The 18342-nt window shown below is 37.7% G+C and overlaps 1 protein-coding gene and 1 long non-coding RNA gene across 2 annotated transcripts in view; one reads left to right on the forward strand and one right to left on the reverse strand.

The window, feature by feature from the left end:
• The window catches only part of LOC128928201 (uncharacterized), a 73574-nt gene that overhangs the window by 24721 nt on the left and 30511 nt on the right, over positions 1-18342 (forward strand). The gene's annotated exons all lie outside the window — the stretch shown is intronic.
• TTLL7 (tubulin tyrosine ligase like 7) overlaps positions 1-18342 on the reverse strand; it is a 92417-nt gene that overhangs the window by 20479 nt on the left and 53596 nt on the right. The window contains exon 18 of the mRNA XM_002751007.6: positions 3535-3695. Within this exon, the coding sequence (XP_002751053.1) occupies positions 3535-3695 (161 nt within the window). The remainder of the gene's footprint in view (positions 1-3534; positions 3696-18342) is intronic.

The following is an 18342-nucleotide window of genomic DNA, read 5'->3' on the forward strand; positions in this document are numbered from 1 at the left end:
CAAGGCCTTGGATTCTTGGATAAAATCAAAGACTTGAATATATTTTTCTAAGATTTTACACCTAACTGTGAAAGAAAGTTGAACTTCATATTAAAATCATTCCTTAAAAACTGAGAAGAGTAGATTTTCACCATGACAGTTAGACTGTTGGACCAAAGATTAAAGGAGCGTACATTGACAAGGCATGATTGGTAGGATAAAGAACTATTCTGGGTCCAAACTGAGAATCAAACACCCACAGTACTAGAATTATGTGACTTCACTAAATTTAGGAAACCTGAGAAACTCATTAATGCAAAATAAAATTTGATATTAAACTCCCTTCTTTAGACTACTAAATTGAAAGAAGTAGATGAAAGTGGAGGCAAACTGGTCTCAAAACTACTCCTGCCCCACCTGCCCAGGCATAGTAGGCTAGGGATTTTGCTAATGCTATGGACCTGCAGTAAAACAAGCTTGGCAACCACTGACAAATCTGCTTTAGGGAACATCAATGAAGCATAGAGTTAAGGGCTTGGGCTTTTGACTCAGACTACTTGGATTTAAATACAGGCTCATACAGTTACTATGGGAAACTGAGTAAATTATATACTCTGTTCATGCTTCAATTTCTTCATCTGTAAATGAGGGTAACAGTTTACTCCAAATACTTTTTGTGGAGAGTATACAAATATTTAATATGTAAAACAATGGCAAACATTTAGTAAGCCTTCAATAAATACTACGTACTATCCCTATGATTACTAGTACTAATAGATACCATCAGAGAAACTGGCAGGCAGTATTATACCAAGGATAGGAGAAAAGGATTCTGAATCAAGTTAAAGTATGTTACCAAATAGTTCAGAAAAGAGGAACTCTAGAAGCAAGGAAGCATCACTTTATGGGTATCTTTAGAGTCTAGTGTTGGAGATTATCTATGGACTCAGAGACACAGCACTGATTTCACTAACAGATTTTCTCATTGTTCTCCACGGTAGAGAGTAGCTGGGATTCATATACAGCATAAAGCCAATAGATCAGCCAACAGAAAAAACATTTCCATTATGAGTTCAGATTGGGAGAACTTTTACAGAGAGCCATCAACCCAGGGGCTGCAGAGCTCAAATGTTTCCCTTAAGTGTCTGTAGAAATAATAGCCCAAATTAATCTCAGATTTCATCACAACCCAGGGTGTCTTATTAATTCTCCCTATTGGTGAATGGCAGCTAAGAAAAAAATATGGAAGAAAGACTGAGTCTCCAGATGATATGAATGATTCTATATCACATGGCTAAAATATTTAAATGGAGGACATTCTGAGATCATTTCAGAATGGAACAGTCTGTTTAGGTTTTACAGAAGAGGTAGGTATAGTATGGGGCTTTACATAAGATTCAAATAATACAGAGGGTACCAGAAGGTTGGGCTGTAGAAAGCCATCCATTCAGATATTCAATGACATCAACAGTTCTAAGGAATAAAGTGACAATTTTTAAAGAAATCTGAAAAACAATGAGTTTGTTTTGCTGGAGCAGAATTCAAGTAGGTAAGTAATGAGAAGGAAGACTGGGAAGAAGGAAACAGCATATTAGCCTTGTATCTGCAGATAAGAAGTTTAGACTTAAATTATAAAGGAGGAAAATCACTACAGATTTTAGGAAATAATTCCAACAGTAATATGGAGAAACAAAAAACTGGAAGCAAAAATGCCTAGAAATCTATTCATTTCACTTAGGGGTCTTACCAAAAAATGTTCCTTTTGTCTAAAATCCTGTCATACCTTATCTGCATCTCTTTTATAATGATGATTAGTCCATTCTCATGCTGATAAAAAAGACATACCTAAGACTGGGTAATTTACAAAGAAAAGAGGTTTAATTGACTCATAGTTCAGCATGGCTGGGGAAGCCTCAAGAAACTTAGAATCCTTTGGTAGGCTGAGTTTGACGGAATATGAGGTCAGGAGATCGAGACCATCCTGGCCAACATGGTGAAACCCCATCTCTATTAAAATACAAAAATTAGCTGAGCATGCTGGTGCATGCCTGTAGTCCCAGCTACTCAGGAGGCTGAGGCAGGAAAATCACCTGAACCCAGGAGGTAGAGGTTGCAGTGAGCCAAGATCATGCCATTGCACTCCAGCGTGGCAACAGAGTGAGACTCTGTCTGAAGAAAAGAAAGAAGAAATAAAAGAAAAGAAAGAAAGAGGAAGAAAGAAAGAAAGAAAGAAAGAAAGAAAGAAAGAAAGAAAGAAAGAAAGAAAGAAAGAAAGAAAGAGAAAGAAAGAAAGAAAGAAAGAGAAGGGAGGGGGGAGGGGGCGAGGGAGGGAGGGAGGGAGGGAGAGAAAGAAAGAAAGAAACTTACAATCATGGAAGAAGGGGAAACCAGCACGTCCTTCTTCACACGGTGGCAGCAAGGAGAGGTGCCACGTAAAAAAAAGGAAAGACGCTTATAAAACCATCAGATCTCATGAGAATTCACTCACTATCAACAGCAGCATGGGGATAACCACCCCCATGATTCAATTACCTCCTACTGCGTCCCTCCCACAACATGTAGGGATTATTGGAACTACAATTCAAGATGAGATTTGGGTGAGAACACAGGCAAACCATATCAAATGATTCATTTGTATATATCATACTTTATCTGCTAGAGACATCAGAGTTTATAGGTTAAGAGCATGGACTCTGGGGTCAAGGCTAACTGAGTTCAAATCCCAGTTCCACTAGGTCCTTAGCACCTATCTGTGCCTCAGTTTCCTTATCTATAAAATAGAGATAATATAAAATCTGATTCAAACTGATGTTATGAGGATTAAATCACTTAACACATGTAAAGTGATTAGAACAGTACATCTCACACAATAAGTGATATAGCTATTATTTTTGTCAGATTCAACATTGTATCTCCAAAATATCTGCACAAAAGTAAATACTTGATGATTAATGAAAGAATCAATGGAAACAAGCTAGTTTAGCCATGTGGGAATGTGAAAGAAAAACTTATAGGATTTAGCAAATGACTGAATAAAGACAGTGAGAGAAAAGGAAGATACAGATGCCCCTGTGATATGCAACTTGTATGACTGAGAGAACTATAACAGGATTAAGGGAAGCCAAGAAAGGAAGCCATTTCCGAATAAAGGATATGGAATGCTTGGTTTTAGATATATTGAGGCTAAAATGACAATGAGTCACAGCAGCTTTAGCAGCCCTGGGATTCTGCGGAGGAGGTAAAGCATAGCCATAATTTTAGAAGTCTGTTACATAAAGGTGACTGCAGAAGAACTTCAAGGATATTGGTTTGTATTTTCTTTAATTGGACTACCTTCTCTCCACTGAATTCAAATTAATTAGGTGGTGGTGTGTTCATATTCATCATCTTATCTAAATCAGCTTAACTGATACAAATTATAGTTGAGTACAGAAATTACATGCAGTAAGAAAATCCATATTTTAAAAGATCATTCAAGCATTTTATTGGACTACCTCTGTAACTCAATAGTAAAATATAAAAAATGATTGTAATAAAAGATGACTTAGAACTTACCCTGAATCACAGAAACAGTTCCACAGCCCTTGGCCATGACTCCAGAGTAAGCGATTAAAAACCCGGTTGAAAATCCGATATAAATTTACTTCTTCAACATCAGGAACCTTCCAGATGCGTGGAAGAACGGTACGAATGCTTGTTTTTACTATGTCCAAAACCTAGTGGAAAATCCAAAGTACTTAAAATCCAGGAATGCATATCTGTGTCTAAAATTCAAAGATGTAGCTTAAGCCCAGAAGTTCTAGACCAGCCTGGGCAATATAGTGAGACCCAGTCCCTATTAAACTTTTTAAAAAATTAGCCTGGCACTTTGGCCCACACCTGTAGTCCTAGCTACCTGAGGGCTAAGATTGGAGGACTGCTTGAGCTCAAGTGGTCAAGGCTGCAGTAAGCCATGGTTATAAATAAATAAATAAATAATCCAAAGAGAAGCACACACACACACACACACACACACACACACACGAGTGAACAAAGGCATAGAACAAAAAGTCTAGAAATAGACCCAGGCATTTATGAAACTTCGGTGTATGACAGACGTGATAACTCAGATCAGTGGAATAAGAAGAGACTGTTCAGTAAATAGGGATTTCAAAATTATAATCTTTATGGATTAGGTGAAGAATAGATGAAGCAGAATCCCTCATTAAATTAAAAAGAATAAACTCTAGAGGGGTTAAGGTCGTACATGTTAATGAAAATAAACTCTATATCTTAGTGGATAGTATAGGTGAGTATCTTTTGGACCATGGGTTAGAAAAAGACTACTTAAGTCACAAAAAGATAGGGACCATAAAAGATTAATAGATTTTGATTACATAAAATACATAACTTTTTGTCATTAAATATACCTTTAAGAAAATAAAAAACAAACTTACAAACTGCAAAAATATATTCAAAACATATATATCCAACAAAAGATTAGTATTGGGAATATATAAAGAATATTTACCAAATTTTTAATATAAATAATAGAAAAAAATGGACAAAACATTACAGTCATTTCAGAAAAGAGGAAATAAATATGCCCAATAAACATAAAAAACCAAACTTAAGGCTATAATAAGATATCCATTTAGGTGACAAAAATCCAAAGTCTGATGATCTCAAGTGCTAGAGAGGATGAAATCTACAGGGTTTCTTAGACACCACTGGTGTGAGTACACATCAGTGCACGAACTGGAAAACAGTTTGGCATTGTCTCCTAAAGTTGAAAATAAATATCTCTATGGCCCAGCAATTTTATTCCTGAAATAATCTCTCATAGGTAAAAATAGGAGATGGTATGTACAAGAATGTTCATATCAGCTGTTAACAATTACAAACACCTAAAAACGACCAAACTCTTCAACAATAGGAGAGTGGGTAAATAGACAGTGGATACTCACCCCCTCTGGACTACTATGCAGTATTAATACAGCAGTCAAAATGAATCAAAAATGACACACAAGACAGAGCATCTTCATAATAAATAGTAAGTTAAAAAAAAAGTACTAGAGTCTATACATAGCATGATACCACCCCCTTTTTTTGAGGCAAGATCTCGCTCTTTCACCCAGGCTGGAGTGCAGGGGCACAATCTCAGCTCACTGCAGCCTCAACCTCTTAGGGTCAAGCAATCCTCCCACCTCAGCCTCCTGAGGAGGTAGAACTACAGGCACACACCACCATGCCCATCTAATTTAGGTATTTTTTTTGTAGAGACAGGGCCTGAGCTCAAGCAATCCACCCACCATGGCCTCCCAAGGTGCTGGGATTACAGGTATGCACCATCACCCCTGGCCATGATACTGTTTTAATAGAAGTAAAGTCAATTAAGTTTTAGGAAGAAAGAAAGAGAGAGAGAGAGAGAACAAGAGAAAGAGAGAGAGAGACAGAGAAAGAAAAGGAAGGAAGGAAGGAAGGAAGGGAGGGAGGGAGGGAGGGAGGGAGGGAAGGAGGGAAGGAAGGAAGGAAGGAGGGAGGGCCTAAAAAATTTGTAAACCCCCAAAAACTGTTTTGTCTAATTCACACGTACTTGCTACTTACACAATATAGGTATTTCCAACAACAACAACAAAAAAACAAAACACCAAATACTAATATTCTGATTTCTATTTATCAAAGTGGATTTTTCACTTTTTGTTTATTTAGCTATAATTATATCAACTGCCTGTAAAAATGAAAGTGAAAGATGAAAAGGGAAAAAGACTTTCAAACATAAAGACTAAATAAAGACATTTCTCTCAACAGACACAAACACGAAGAATTGGAAGCAGATCAAAGAATGATTTGTTTCTCTTTAAAACAGCAATATTTAAAGAAATGATATTAGTTATCTCTGATCAAGGCAAATTTAGAATAAACATTTGTTTAAAAATAAATTTACTAAAAAGTTTTCAAAGTGGTGTTTATAGCAGACTATGAACTACAGATTCTCACGGGGAACCCTGTGAGCAACAGCATTCCTCGGCTTCCTTTTCCAGCTTCCTGCACTGTTTGTTGGGGGCAGTAATACAAATCCTGCAGTAGGTCAGGGTGTGTCAGGCAAAGAGGGAGGGGATAAGGAGGGAAAATGCAATCTGTAGTAAAGTAGTTTGTTTAAAACCTCATGGAATGACTCATTATTACAGGTAACAAATGCTTCATTATAAAGAGGAATATTTTAAAACTTTTCACAATAATGCTGAAACATGAGTACCAAGGTATTAATATGAGTATCAAATCCTTTTAGTTTTTACAATTTTAATTTAACCTGTTAGTTTAACTCTTTATATTTTTTAGTGTAGAAAGCAATGCTCATGACTAATGTGATAGAAGAATCAACACTAGCTGTAAATGATAAATTTAAATCATTTTTCTTCTCAATTTTCCTTTCTACTTTCTATCAATATATTAGTAAGTAATAATAGGCAAAAAGTCATAATGCAGAAAGAAAAAAATTAAGAAGTAGCCAAGATAACCCATATATTAGTATCAAGGATAAATATGAGTTATATAAAATAACAAATTGAAAAGTGTTATTGATACTGGCAATTTTAACATTACGTTAAGTTCATCAGTTTTCACATTATATTATAAAATAATTATTCAACTTTAAAATGATAAAGGATTTGAGATCATGGAGTATTCATTCATTTCTTTTCAAATACCCTTCAAGGGCTACTCACAGGTATCAGCTGCCTGCTCTATGCCAAACACTGTGCTAGGTTACTTGCACAAGGTCTATCACTGTACTTGGATTACTTACAGGAGATTTTGTTGACCATAACTCTGTATATATTTTCTTCTTAATTTAGAAGAGATTTTAAAAGCATGACAGTACCACATTCTAGCCCGTACATGACTAAAAGCAGCAACTTGAGAATGGGGCCAGGGAGTTAGGGATGGGGAATGCTTCTGCTCCATTCCTAATGTTTTCTTCAATATGGAGATGGAAAGATCTGCAAGCATCATGGCACCCCATCAGGTACCCCTGCCTAAGAAGCAATTTCCAAGATTTGTGAGACTGGCATGGTCTGGGAAACCTAGGCACATTCTCCTTCCTGTCCAGAGCAAACCGCTGGGAACATGCATTCCTGTTTGTTTCTCTTTGCCTTCAGTTTTCAGGGAGCCTCCCCAAGATGACAAGCTTTGGTCCTGGGAGACCCACTCCTGTAATTTGGAGGACATGGAGCAATGCAAAGGAAACAGGAGCCCATATCCTTCAGCTCTCCTCTGAGCTTCACATAAGCTCTTTTCGCTGCTTGGTATAATCTTCTCCTATCTCCTCATCTGATAAACTTCTGTGTTTCACTTCAAACCCCACTTCTTAGGGAGATCTTAACTATTGTTTGATACTAAATGCCCAGTTCTTCCTTTATTAGCAATCATCTTATTTTATTTTAATTTCCTGTTTAATTAATGGAGACTGTTATGTACATATTGTTATGTAATTGTGCCCATCTTGCTCATAAAGTTCCATGTCCCCAAGGCTTAAGACAAGGTCTACCATTTAATAGGTTCCTGTCTTAGTGAGTCATTCCTTGCAAAAAAGTAACACCTAGATAGACAAGGTAAAAATCATTAAGAGAACTTACCATGTGCCAAGCACTGTTCTAAGCACTTGTGCATATATTAACTCATTTAATTCTCAAAACAAAAACATAAGTTAGAAACTATTGGTCCACAGTCCCTTTCTAAAACTCTCAAGGCTAGATTCCATAATCATACATATTATTATTTCTGCAGGAATAAAAAGTAAACATTCAAACCAACAGATAGACAAAATCAATACATAACTTCTGGTCAGGTCATTGTCACCAAATGAATTCAGGTTTTGCTGCCTAGGGGTTATGAAAATTTTCTTGGTTGTGAAAACATTTTGGATCCCTATTTTATGGACGAGAAAACTCAGGCTCAAAGCAGATAAGTAACTTGCCCAAGATTACCCAGCTCACTGTATGCAGACCTACCCTCTTAACCACATCCAGCACTGACTCACAATTTGTTTTTTCCAGATGCCAGCAGCAAAAGCCTAGAGGAGAATCCCATTATCTCTTCTTAGATTCAGATTCATCTCTAGTCAAACAGTATTTGGGAAGAGGGTGGGATCATTGTGTAGAAACAAGGCTGCCTAGGCACCCCCTCCTTTATGGCCATGGAATAGTTTGCTTAGAAGGCTATACAGATGGGGAGACAATGACTGCACTTTCAGCAAAACACCAAATAATTTTAAGAAAAGCACAGAGCAGGCAGGCAAGAAATCAGACTAGAATGAGATAAATTAGTGCCAGTTCTACTTGCGATGCTTTTTCTTTTTTGGATTTCTTGTGCTTTGGGGATTGGAGAAATTGGGTAGAAGATGAATAATTTGTGAAACTCAAAAATAAATGGTCAGCAAGGTGCTCTTGTGTTTATCTGTGGGCTCAAGTGAGGCTAACTTATAGAATATGGGTATCCATTTCCTTATATTATGACTTTTAAAAGCATCCCAATCCAACATTAAGCTATCCAGGGAAAAAAATAAATGGGAGATTCAGTCAATGACAACATTAATAAAATGAAAAGATTTGTCTTTTCCATATGAAATATAGCACATTTGAAAGCATAAAGCACATAGACAAATCCATATTTTGCAAGAGCATACAGATGTTGAATGACAAACTGCTCCATATGGCTGAACAGTTGGTCCTAAATTAAAATAATGGCATGAGGTGAAGGCGGTTTAGAAATAACATTAAAATCACTACATGCTGTACTAATGATGCATGTAGCAGCGATGGCTATAGGGTAAAGGCATCTTTGCTGATGCAAAACGAACAGCTCTGAACAGCATCTATGTCAGCCTGAATAAAAACAGAGATGGAAAATAGTATCATCAAAATGCATGCAGAAACAGCTATGGTAGGTATTAAAAATAAGTTGCTATTTAGAGAACTAATACTTGATAAACAAGGATCTCTTAGCACCCTAAAATAAATGCAAATATAGCACAACCTTAATATCATTAGCTATTTCTCTTCATCCTCTAGTCTTAGTTTATGCCTACGTATCACATCAGAGAATACGCTTTTCAGCAAATATGGCATTCTTCACAGCCCACCAACATGGCTGTATTTTCATACTTCATATATATTCCTCACAAACTATATAAAGCAACTGCATTCTTGGCAGAAAGCTAAATTATGTAAGTATCAAGTTACCACAACATGACATCAAATAAGATTAACTCTTTCCATTTTTACCTGGTGAGGGTTCTTTTCAGCATTTAATTCCCATACCCTTGATCTTTACATTTTACATCCAGTAAGGAAAATTTGAAGGCAAATAATTTTTTTTATTTCCAAGAACACAAAGGAGGAAAGCATGTGGAAGACTTTGTGTGTATGTCATTCTAATCGTGGAGCTTTTTAACAGGCTAATAAACAACCAATGCCTCAATTCTGGAACAGGAAAAGTAAGATACATATTTCAACAATGATCTCTAAATGGAATTAAGTACTTAAATAAAGAGTCTTATGCCTCCATACCTTGATATTTATTGAGGGACTGTCATGCCTCCATGCCTGGGGCATGACAGTCCCTCAATAAATATCTGTTGAATGCATGATTAAATAAGCAAATAAATGAATGAGTAAACAACTCTCAAAATCCCTAACAGTGCCTAGGATATTATTTGTATAAATTGGCAACCAATAAATGTTTGTTAAATTAAAATGTATCACACACAGTCTTTGTGGCAGCCATGGAGATGTGCCATTTAAATTACCATGTTTCAAATAATGCAGTTAGCTGATAGCTTCCCCATTTGGGATCCACTGCAATATTCAAGCCATGCTTATGCTCTCCCAAGATGGTTCCCAGCCAAGGATTGAGCATGGCTGGGATACAAATGAAGAGCTCTATCTGCTCACTGTGATCTCTCCAACAGGCAGTCTTTGTTCTGGGCTACCCATCAGCCTGACCAAGACTTTCTCAGAGATCCACTAAAGTCTGAGGTTCTTCCTACCCAGTCCTCCTCTCTTGCATTCATAGGTGTCAGACCTGCACTGCAGTCCCAAGGCTCTTCCTGCCTACTTGAGCTCTCTCCCCGCTTTATCTTTCTTGGGTATTTTCCATTAAAAAAAAAAAAATCTTTCACTCTTAATTCCTTAGTGTCCGCCTCCCAGAAAATTAAGCTGGTAAAGCTTTTTAATGATTATTGACTGACATCACAGCCAAAAGAAGGATGGATCTGATTAATATGCATCTAATGTAAATTAGTTATATCCTTAGCTTTCTAAACAGATATATTTTTTTAATACCTAATTTGGCATTCCACAGCTGACCTGCATTTCCAGGTTTCTTTTGGTTTCTTGGATGCAGTTTCTAGCTTTGTAAGACAATCGCACAAGTTTCTAACTGATAGTCAAATAAATGATCAACAGGTTATAGGCAAACAGACAATTTTTTTACATTAGTTCTATATATTCTATACAAAAGAATATCCCATATGTAGAATTCTTAGTAAAATAAAATACATCAGAGAATCAGTCTGACATGGGGAACCTTAGTAGAAAAAAAAATTCAGCCTGCGTTTTACCCCTTCTAAGGCTAGAATACATTCCCTTATGATGTCTCCCTTCATCACCCTTCAGTAGGACCCTTCAGTAATTAATGCTGTAAACCTCAGAGAAGTTCTGAGAAGTCACCTGTCCAAGATAAAGGGCATAGGCAATACTGAACTCAAGTCCATACTGCTTCATGATATGTCCACTACAATGTCATGTAATGAAAAGAGGTCTAGTAACTCTATTACATGCTTTTGCCTCTCTAATTTCACCATATAAAGCATTTTTTTAATGCAGTTTGACTCATTATTAGCTCTTGTATTGTCAGGAAAAAAATATTTCAGTCATTCACTGTCTGGTCACTTTACCTCTGAGTTTATCTGAAATAAACTTATGGCAGGGAAGAGATAGAGAAAAACATTTGCCTATTAAACACATGTATATAAATAAATCAGCCAAACACATTTAAATTTGTTCCAATGCTTATTTTCCAAATGACCTCTATAATTTTCTCTTATTCTTAACAGATGAATTCTAAGTATTTCACATAATTAATTGCAATGCTACTTATTTAGTAGACAAAATGTTTTTTTTTTAAAAAAATTTCAATGAGAATCCATTTACATTAGAGTTCAATACCTAATTCTGGCTGGTTTGCATTGCTGGCTGTCTTGATGATTTGTATTCATGATGTGTATATTTGTTATGCTTCTTTTTGTGAATATAGATAAAAGAACCTATAAATTTTGTCAGGGTTAACTTTATAAAAATGGAAAGTTTTATAAAACTTTATATTAAAGTTTTAATATAAAGTTCCTTATATTAAAATAGTTATTCATGGGTAAGGAGTCTTAAATTACCTGAGTAAAAGGAAGAATGTCATCACAGAATGATTGCTGCTGAAAGCTGTCCTCTGCTTCTTTTCCCAGACATGCCTCATCTTTCACTATATAACTGAGAAATTTGAGTCTGTTTTGGGAAGTCCTCTTAAAGAACAAAATTGTTGAAGGAAGAAAAGAAGCCACAAGAATCATGAGGATATCAAGAAAAATTGGTACAAGCAGATTGCACATGTTTAAAACCTGGGCTTCTACTTCTTTTCACAGCCTGGGAGTAGCATTCCTCAGCGACTTTCAGGGCTTCATAAAATTGGGCATCTTTGCAAGATAAACTTGCTCTAGTTAAGATCAACCCTTTCTGTTCTTTTAAGAGCCAAAATTCAAGATATGAATTTTTCTGCCAAAAACAGAATCGTCTACTAAATTATCGATGTAGAACAATGACAGTAAATGTTTGGGTAGTGCAAACTGTGGTACATTAACAAGCTTTTATTGAAAATGGGACATATCATTACTTTCTGCAAACACAAAGGAAACACAATACCTTTGATTTATACCAAAAGGAAGAAGCAACAAAGAAGCTCAAAAAAAAAGGGTAGCAGAGTATAAAAGTTGTAATGAAGCTCCTCCCCCTCACATTAGTGCTTCCACTCCCTCAACATAACAGTGTATGATTAATACCTAAAGGTGGTTGTACATCTGAGAACTGGAAGAAAAGATTACATAACAATAGTTCACTCCAAATATTCTTGGAGTAAATCAGTATCAAAGAAGTAGATATATTGGTATATGCACTGAATAGTAAATTTATAAGCAAGCATTTATTTTTCCTCCAAATGTAGAAAGACAATTGAGTATAACAACCCTAAAACATATTAAATTAATTGTTTCTTCCAATTCACAAATATTATTCACACATATAATTTAATCATCCCATCAATGTTTAGCAGGCCCTTTCACATCACATGCAGAAAACAGAATAGCACTGTCTTATTATTGCTGTTCAAATAAACATATCACTAGCAAGTAAGGAAAGAAGGGCACAGAAAGAAGCAGCTAGCTTGCTATTGGGTCTACAATTCAAAGAGTCTAGAATGGAATCAACTTTTTTTTTTTTTTTTTAATTGCATTTTAGGTTTTGGGGTACATGAGCAGAACATGCATGACAGTTGCGTAGGTACACACTTGGCAGTGTGTTTTGCTTCCTTTCTCCCCTTCACCCACATTTGGCATTTCTCCCCAGGCTATCCCTCCCCACCTCCCCCTCCCACTGGCCCTCCCCATTCCCCCCCAATAGACCCCAGTGTTTAGTACTCCCCTTTCTGTGTCCATGTGTTCTCATTTTTCATCACCCGCCTATTAGTGAGAATATGCGGTGTTTCATTTTCTGTTCTTGTGTCAGTTTGCTGAGAATGATGTTCTCCAGATTCATCCATGTCCCTACAAACGACACAAACTCATCATTTCTGATTGCTGCATAATACTGCACATGGTGTATATGTGCCACATTTTTCCAATCCAGTCTATCGTCAAAGGGCATTTGGGTTGATTCCAGGTCTTTGCTATTGTAAACAGTGCTGCAATGAACATTCGTGTGCATGTGTCCTTATAGTTGAACAATTTATAGTCCTTTGGATATATACCCAGTAATGGGATTGCTGGGTCAAATGGAATTTCTATTTCTAAGGCCTTGAGGAATCGCCACACTGTCTTCCACAATGGTTGAACTAATTTACACTCCCACCAACAGTGTAAAAGTGTTCCTTTTTCTCCACATCCTCTCCAGCATCTGTTGTCTCCAGATTTTTTAATGATCGCCATTCTAACTGGCGTGAGATGGTATCTCAATGTGGTTTTGATTTGCATCTCTCTGATGACCAGTGACGATGAGCATTTTTTCATGATTGTTGGCCTCATATATGTCTTCTTTCGTAAAGTGTCTGTTCATATCCTTTTCCCACTTTTCAATGGGCTTGTTTGTTTTTTTCCTGTAAATCTGTTTGAGTTCTTTGTAAATTCTGGATATCAGCCCTTTGTCAGATGGGTAAACTGCAAAAATTTTTTCCCATTCTGTTGGTTGCTGATTCACTCTAGTGACTGTTTCTTTTGCCATGCAGAAGCTGTGGAGTTTCATTAGGTCCCATTTGTCTATTTTGGCTTTTGTTGCCAATGCTTTTGGTGTTTTGTTCATGAAGTCCTTGCTTACTCCTATGTCCCAGATAGTTTTGCCTAGATTTCCTTCTAGGGTTTTTATCATGCCAGGTCTTATGTTTAAGTCTTTAATCCATCTGGAGTTAATTTTAGTGTAAGGTGTCAGGAAGGGGTCCAGTTTCTGCTTTCTGCACATGGCTAGCCAGTTTTCCCAACACCATTTATTAAACAGGGAATCCTTTCCCCATTGCTTGTTTTTGTCAGGTTTATCAAAGATTGTATGGTTGTAGATATGTTGTGTTGCCTCCGGTGCCTTTGTTCTGTTCCATTGGTCTATATCTCTGTTTTGGTACCAGTACCATGCTGTTTTGATTACTGTAGGCTTGTAGTATAGTTTGAAACCCAGTAGTGTGATGACCCCCGCTGTGTTCTTTTTGCTTAGAATTGACTTGGCTATGCAGGCTCTCTTTTGGTTCCATATGAAGTTCATGGTGGTTTTTTCCAGTTCTGTGAAGAAAGTCAGTGGTAGCTTGATGGGGATAGCATTGATTCTGTAAATTACTTTGGGCAGTATAGCCATTTTCACGATATTAATTCTTCCTAACCATGAACATGGAATGTTTCTCCATCTGTTTGTGTCCTCTCTGATTTCGTTGAGCAGTGGTTTGTAGTTCTCCTTGAAGAGGTCCCTTACGTTCCTTGTGAGTTGTATTCCAAGGTATTTTATTCTTTTTGTAGCAATTGTGAATGGCAGTTCGTTCTTGATTTGGCTTTCTTTAAGTCTGTTATTGGTGTAGACGAATGCTTGTGATTTTTGCACATTGATTTTATATCCTGAGACTTTGCTGAAGTTGCTTATCAGTTTCAGGAGTTTTTGGGCTGAGGCGATGGGGTCTTCTAGGTATACTATCATGTCGTCTGCAAATAGAGACAATTTGGCTTCCACCTTTCCTATTTGAATACCCTTTATTTCTTTTTCTTGCCTGATTGCTCTGGCTAGAACTTCCAGTACTATATTGAATAGGAGTGGTGAAAGAGGGCATCCTTGTCTAGTGCCGGAATTCAAAGGGAATGCTTCCAGTTTTTGCCCATTCAGTATGATATTGGCTGTTGGTTTGTCATAAATAGCTTTTATTACTTTGAGATACCTTCCATCGATACCAAGTTTATTGAGGGTTTTTAGCATAAAGGGCTGTTGAATTTTGTCAAATGCCTTCTCTGCGTCAACTGAGATAATCATGTGGTTTTTGTTTTTGGTTCTGTTTATGTGGTGAATTACGTTTATAGACTTGCATACGTTGAACCAGCCTTGCATCCCCGGGATGAATCCTACTTGATCATGATGAATAAGTTTTTGATTTGCTGTTGCAATCGGCTTGCCAATATTTTATTGAAGATTTTTGCATCTATGTTCATCATGGATATTGGCCTGAAGTTTTCTTTTCTTGTTGGGTCTCTGCGGGGTTTTGGTATCAGGATGATGTTGGTCTCATAAAATGATTCAGGAAGGATTCCCTCTTTTTGGATTATTCGGAATAGTTTTAGAAGGAATGGTACCAGCTCCTCTTTGTGTGTCTGGTAGAATTCGGCTGTGAACCCATCTGGACCTGGGCTTTTTTTGTGTGGTAGGCTCTTAATTGGTGCCTCGACTTCTGACCTTGTTATTGGTCTATTCATATTTTCAGTTTCCTCCTGGTTTAGGCTTGGGAGGACACAGCAGTCCAGGAACTTATCCATTTCTTCCAGGTTTACTAGTTTATGTGCATAGAGTTGTCTGTAATATTCTCTGATGATGGTTTGAATTTCTGTGGAATCTGTGGTGATTTCCCCTTTATCATTTTTTATTGCATCTATTTGGTTGTTCTCTCTTTTTAATCAATCTGGCTAGTGGTCTGTCTATTTTGTTGATCTTTTCGAAAAACCAGCTCTTGGATTTATTGATTTTTTGAAGGGTTTTTCGTGTCTCAATCTCCTTCAGTTCAGCTCTGATCTTATTTATTTCTTGTCTTCTGCTGGGTTTTGAGTTTTTTTGATCTTGCTCCTCTAGCTCTTTCAATTTTGATGATAGGGTGTCAATTTTGGATCTCTCCATTCTCCTCATATGGGCACTTATTGCTATATACTTTCCTCTAGAGACTGCTTTAAATGTGTCCCAGCGATTCTGGCATGTTGTGTCTTCATTCTCATTGGTTTCGAAGAACTTCTTTATTTCTGCCTTCATTTCATTGTTTACCCAGTCAACATTCAAGAGCCAGTTGTTCAGTTTCCAGGAAGCTGTGCGGTTCTGGGTTGGTTTCTGAATTCTGAGTTCTAACTTGATTGCACTATGGTCTGAGAGGCTGTTTGTTATGATTTCAGTTGTTTTGCATTTGCTGAGCAGTGCTTTACTTCCAATTATGTGGTCAATTTTAGAGTAGGTGTGATGTGGTGCTGAGAAGAATGTATATTCTGTGGATTTGGGGTGGAAAGTTCTGTAAATGTCTATCAGGTTTGCTTGCTCCAGGTCTGAGTTCAAGCCCTGGATATCCTTGTTGATTTTGTCTGGTTGATCTGTTTAATATTGACAGTGGAGTGTTAAAGTCTCCCACTATTATTGTGTGGGAGTCTAAGTCTCTTTGTAAGTCATTATGAACTTGCCTTATGTATCTGGGTGCTCCTGCATTGGGTCCATATATGTTTAGGATCGTTAGCTCTTCTTGTTGTATCGATCCTTTTACCATTATGTAATAGCCTTCTTTGTCTCTTTTGATCTTTGTTGCTTAAAGTCTATTTTATCAGAGATGAGAATTGCAACTCCTGCTTTTTTTTTTTGCTCTCCATTTGCTTGGTAAATCTTCCTCCATCCCTTTATTTTGAGCCTTTGGGTATCCTTGCATGTGAGATGGGTTTCCTGGATACAGCACACCGATGGGTTTTGGATTTTTTTCCAATTTGCCAGTCTTTGTCTTTTGATTGGTGCTTTTAGTCCATTTACATTTAGGGTTAATATTGTTATGTGTGAATTTGATCCTGCCATTTTGATGCTAAGTGGCTGTTTTGCCCGTTAGTTGTTGTAGATTCTTCATTATGTTGATGCTCTTTAGCACTCAGTGTGATTTTGGAATGGCTGGTACTGGTTGTTCCTTTCTATGTGTAGTGCCTCTTTCAGCAGCTCTTGTAAAGCAGGCCTGGTGGTGACAAATTCTCTGAGTACTTACTCGTTCACAAAGGATTTTATTTTTCCTTCACTTATGAAGCTCCGTTTGGCTGGATATGAAATTCTGGGTTGAAAGTTCTTTTCTTTAAGAATGTTGAATATTGGCCCCCACTCTCTTCTGGCTTGTAGTGTTTCTGCCGAGAGATCTGCTGTGAGTCTGATGGGCTTCCCTTTGTGGGTGACCCGACCTTTCTCTCTGGCTGCCCTTAGTATTTTCACCTTTATTTCAACCTTGTTGAATCTGACAATTATGTGCCTTGGGGTTGCTCTTCTTGGAGAATATCTTTGTGGTGTTCTCTGTATTTCCTGCATTTGAGTGTTGGCCTGTCTTGCAAGGTGGGGAAATTTTTCCTGGATAATTTCCTGAAGAGTATTTTCCAGCTTGGATTCATTCTCTTCGTCCCCTTCTGGTACACCTATCAAATGTAGGTTAGGTCTTTTCACATAGTCCCACATTTCTTGGAGACTCTGTTCATTCCTTTTTGCGCTTTTTTTCTTTGATCTCGGTTTCTCCTTTTATTTCATTGAATTGATTTTCGACTTCTGATATTCTTTCTTCTGCTCGATCAATTCGGCTATTGAAACTTGTGCATGCTTTGCGAAGTTCTCGTGTTGTGTTTTTCAGCTCCTTTAATTCATTCATATTCCTCTCTAAGTTATCCATTCTTGTTATCATTTCCTCGAATCTTTTTTCATATCTTTTTTCAAGGTTCTTAGTTTCTTTGCATTGATTTAATACATGTTCTTTTAGCTCACAAAAGTTTCTCATTATCCACCTTCTGAAGTCTAATTCCGTCATTTCGTCACAGTCATTCTCCGTCCAGCTTTGTTCCCTTGCTGGTGAGGAGTTTTGGTCCTTTCTAGGAGGTGAGGTGTTCTGGTTTCGGGTGTTTTCCTCCTTTTTGCGCTGGTTTCTTCCCATCTTTGTGGATTTATCCACCTGTCATCTGCGTAGTTGCTGACTTTTCGATTGGGTCTCGGAGTGGACACCCAGATTGTTGGTGATGAAATATTTCTGTTACTTGGTTTTCCTTCTACCAGTCTAGCCCCTTTGCTGTACAACTGCTGAGGTCCACTCCAGACCCTGCTTGTCTGGGGTGCACCTATAGTAGCTGTGGAACAGTGAGGGATGCTACCAGTTTCTTTTTCTGCTATCTTTGTCCCAGGATGATGCCTGCCAAATGTCAGTCTTTTGGCTATAGAGGGGTCAGGGAGCTGCTTGAGGAGACAGTCTATACTTTTTAGGAGCTCAATTGCTGAGCTGTGAGCTCTGCTGTTCATTCAGGGCTGTTAGGCTGCTATGTTTAATTCTGCTGCAACAGAGCTCATTAAAAAAACCCTTTTTTTCTCAGATGCTGTGTCTTGGAGGGTTGGGGCTTTATTTTTGGATGTCCGTTGAGGTGTCCTGCCCGGCTAGGAGGCAGTCTAGTCACTATTTGCCTGCCGAGGCTCTGCCCCGCTGTTGTGAGGTTCACCCTGTTGCTGCAGGCTCTGCTCTTCTGCTGCAGTCTCCGCCCTGCTGCCACGGGCTACGCCCTGCGGCAGAGTCTCTCTGTTGTATCGGGTTGCCTAGGCAATGGCAGGCTGCGTCATCAGTGGGCGTGTATCT

This window comes from Callithrix jacchus, chromosome 7 (genome assembly GCF_049354715.1).
Source record: "Callithrix jacchus isolate 240 chromosome 7, calJac240_pri, whole genome shotgun sequence".
Taxonomy (NCBI): Eukaryota; Metazoa; Chordata; class Mammalia; order Primates; family Cebidae; genus Callithrix; species Callithrix jacchus.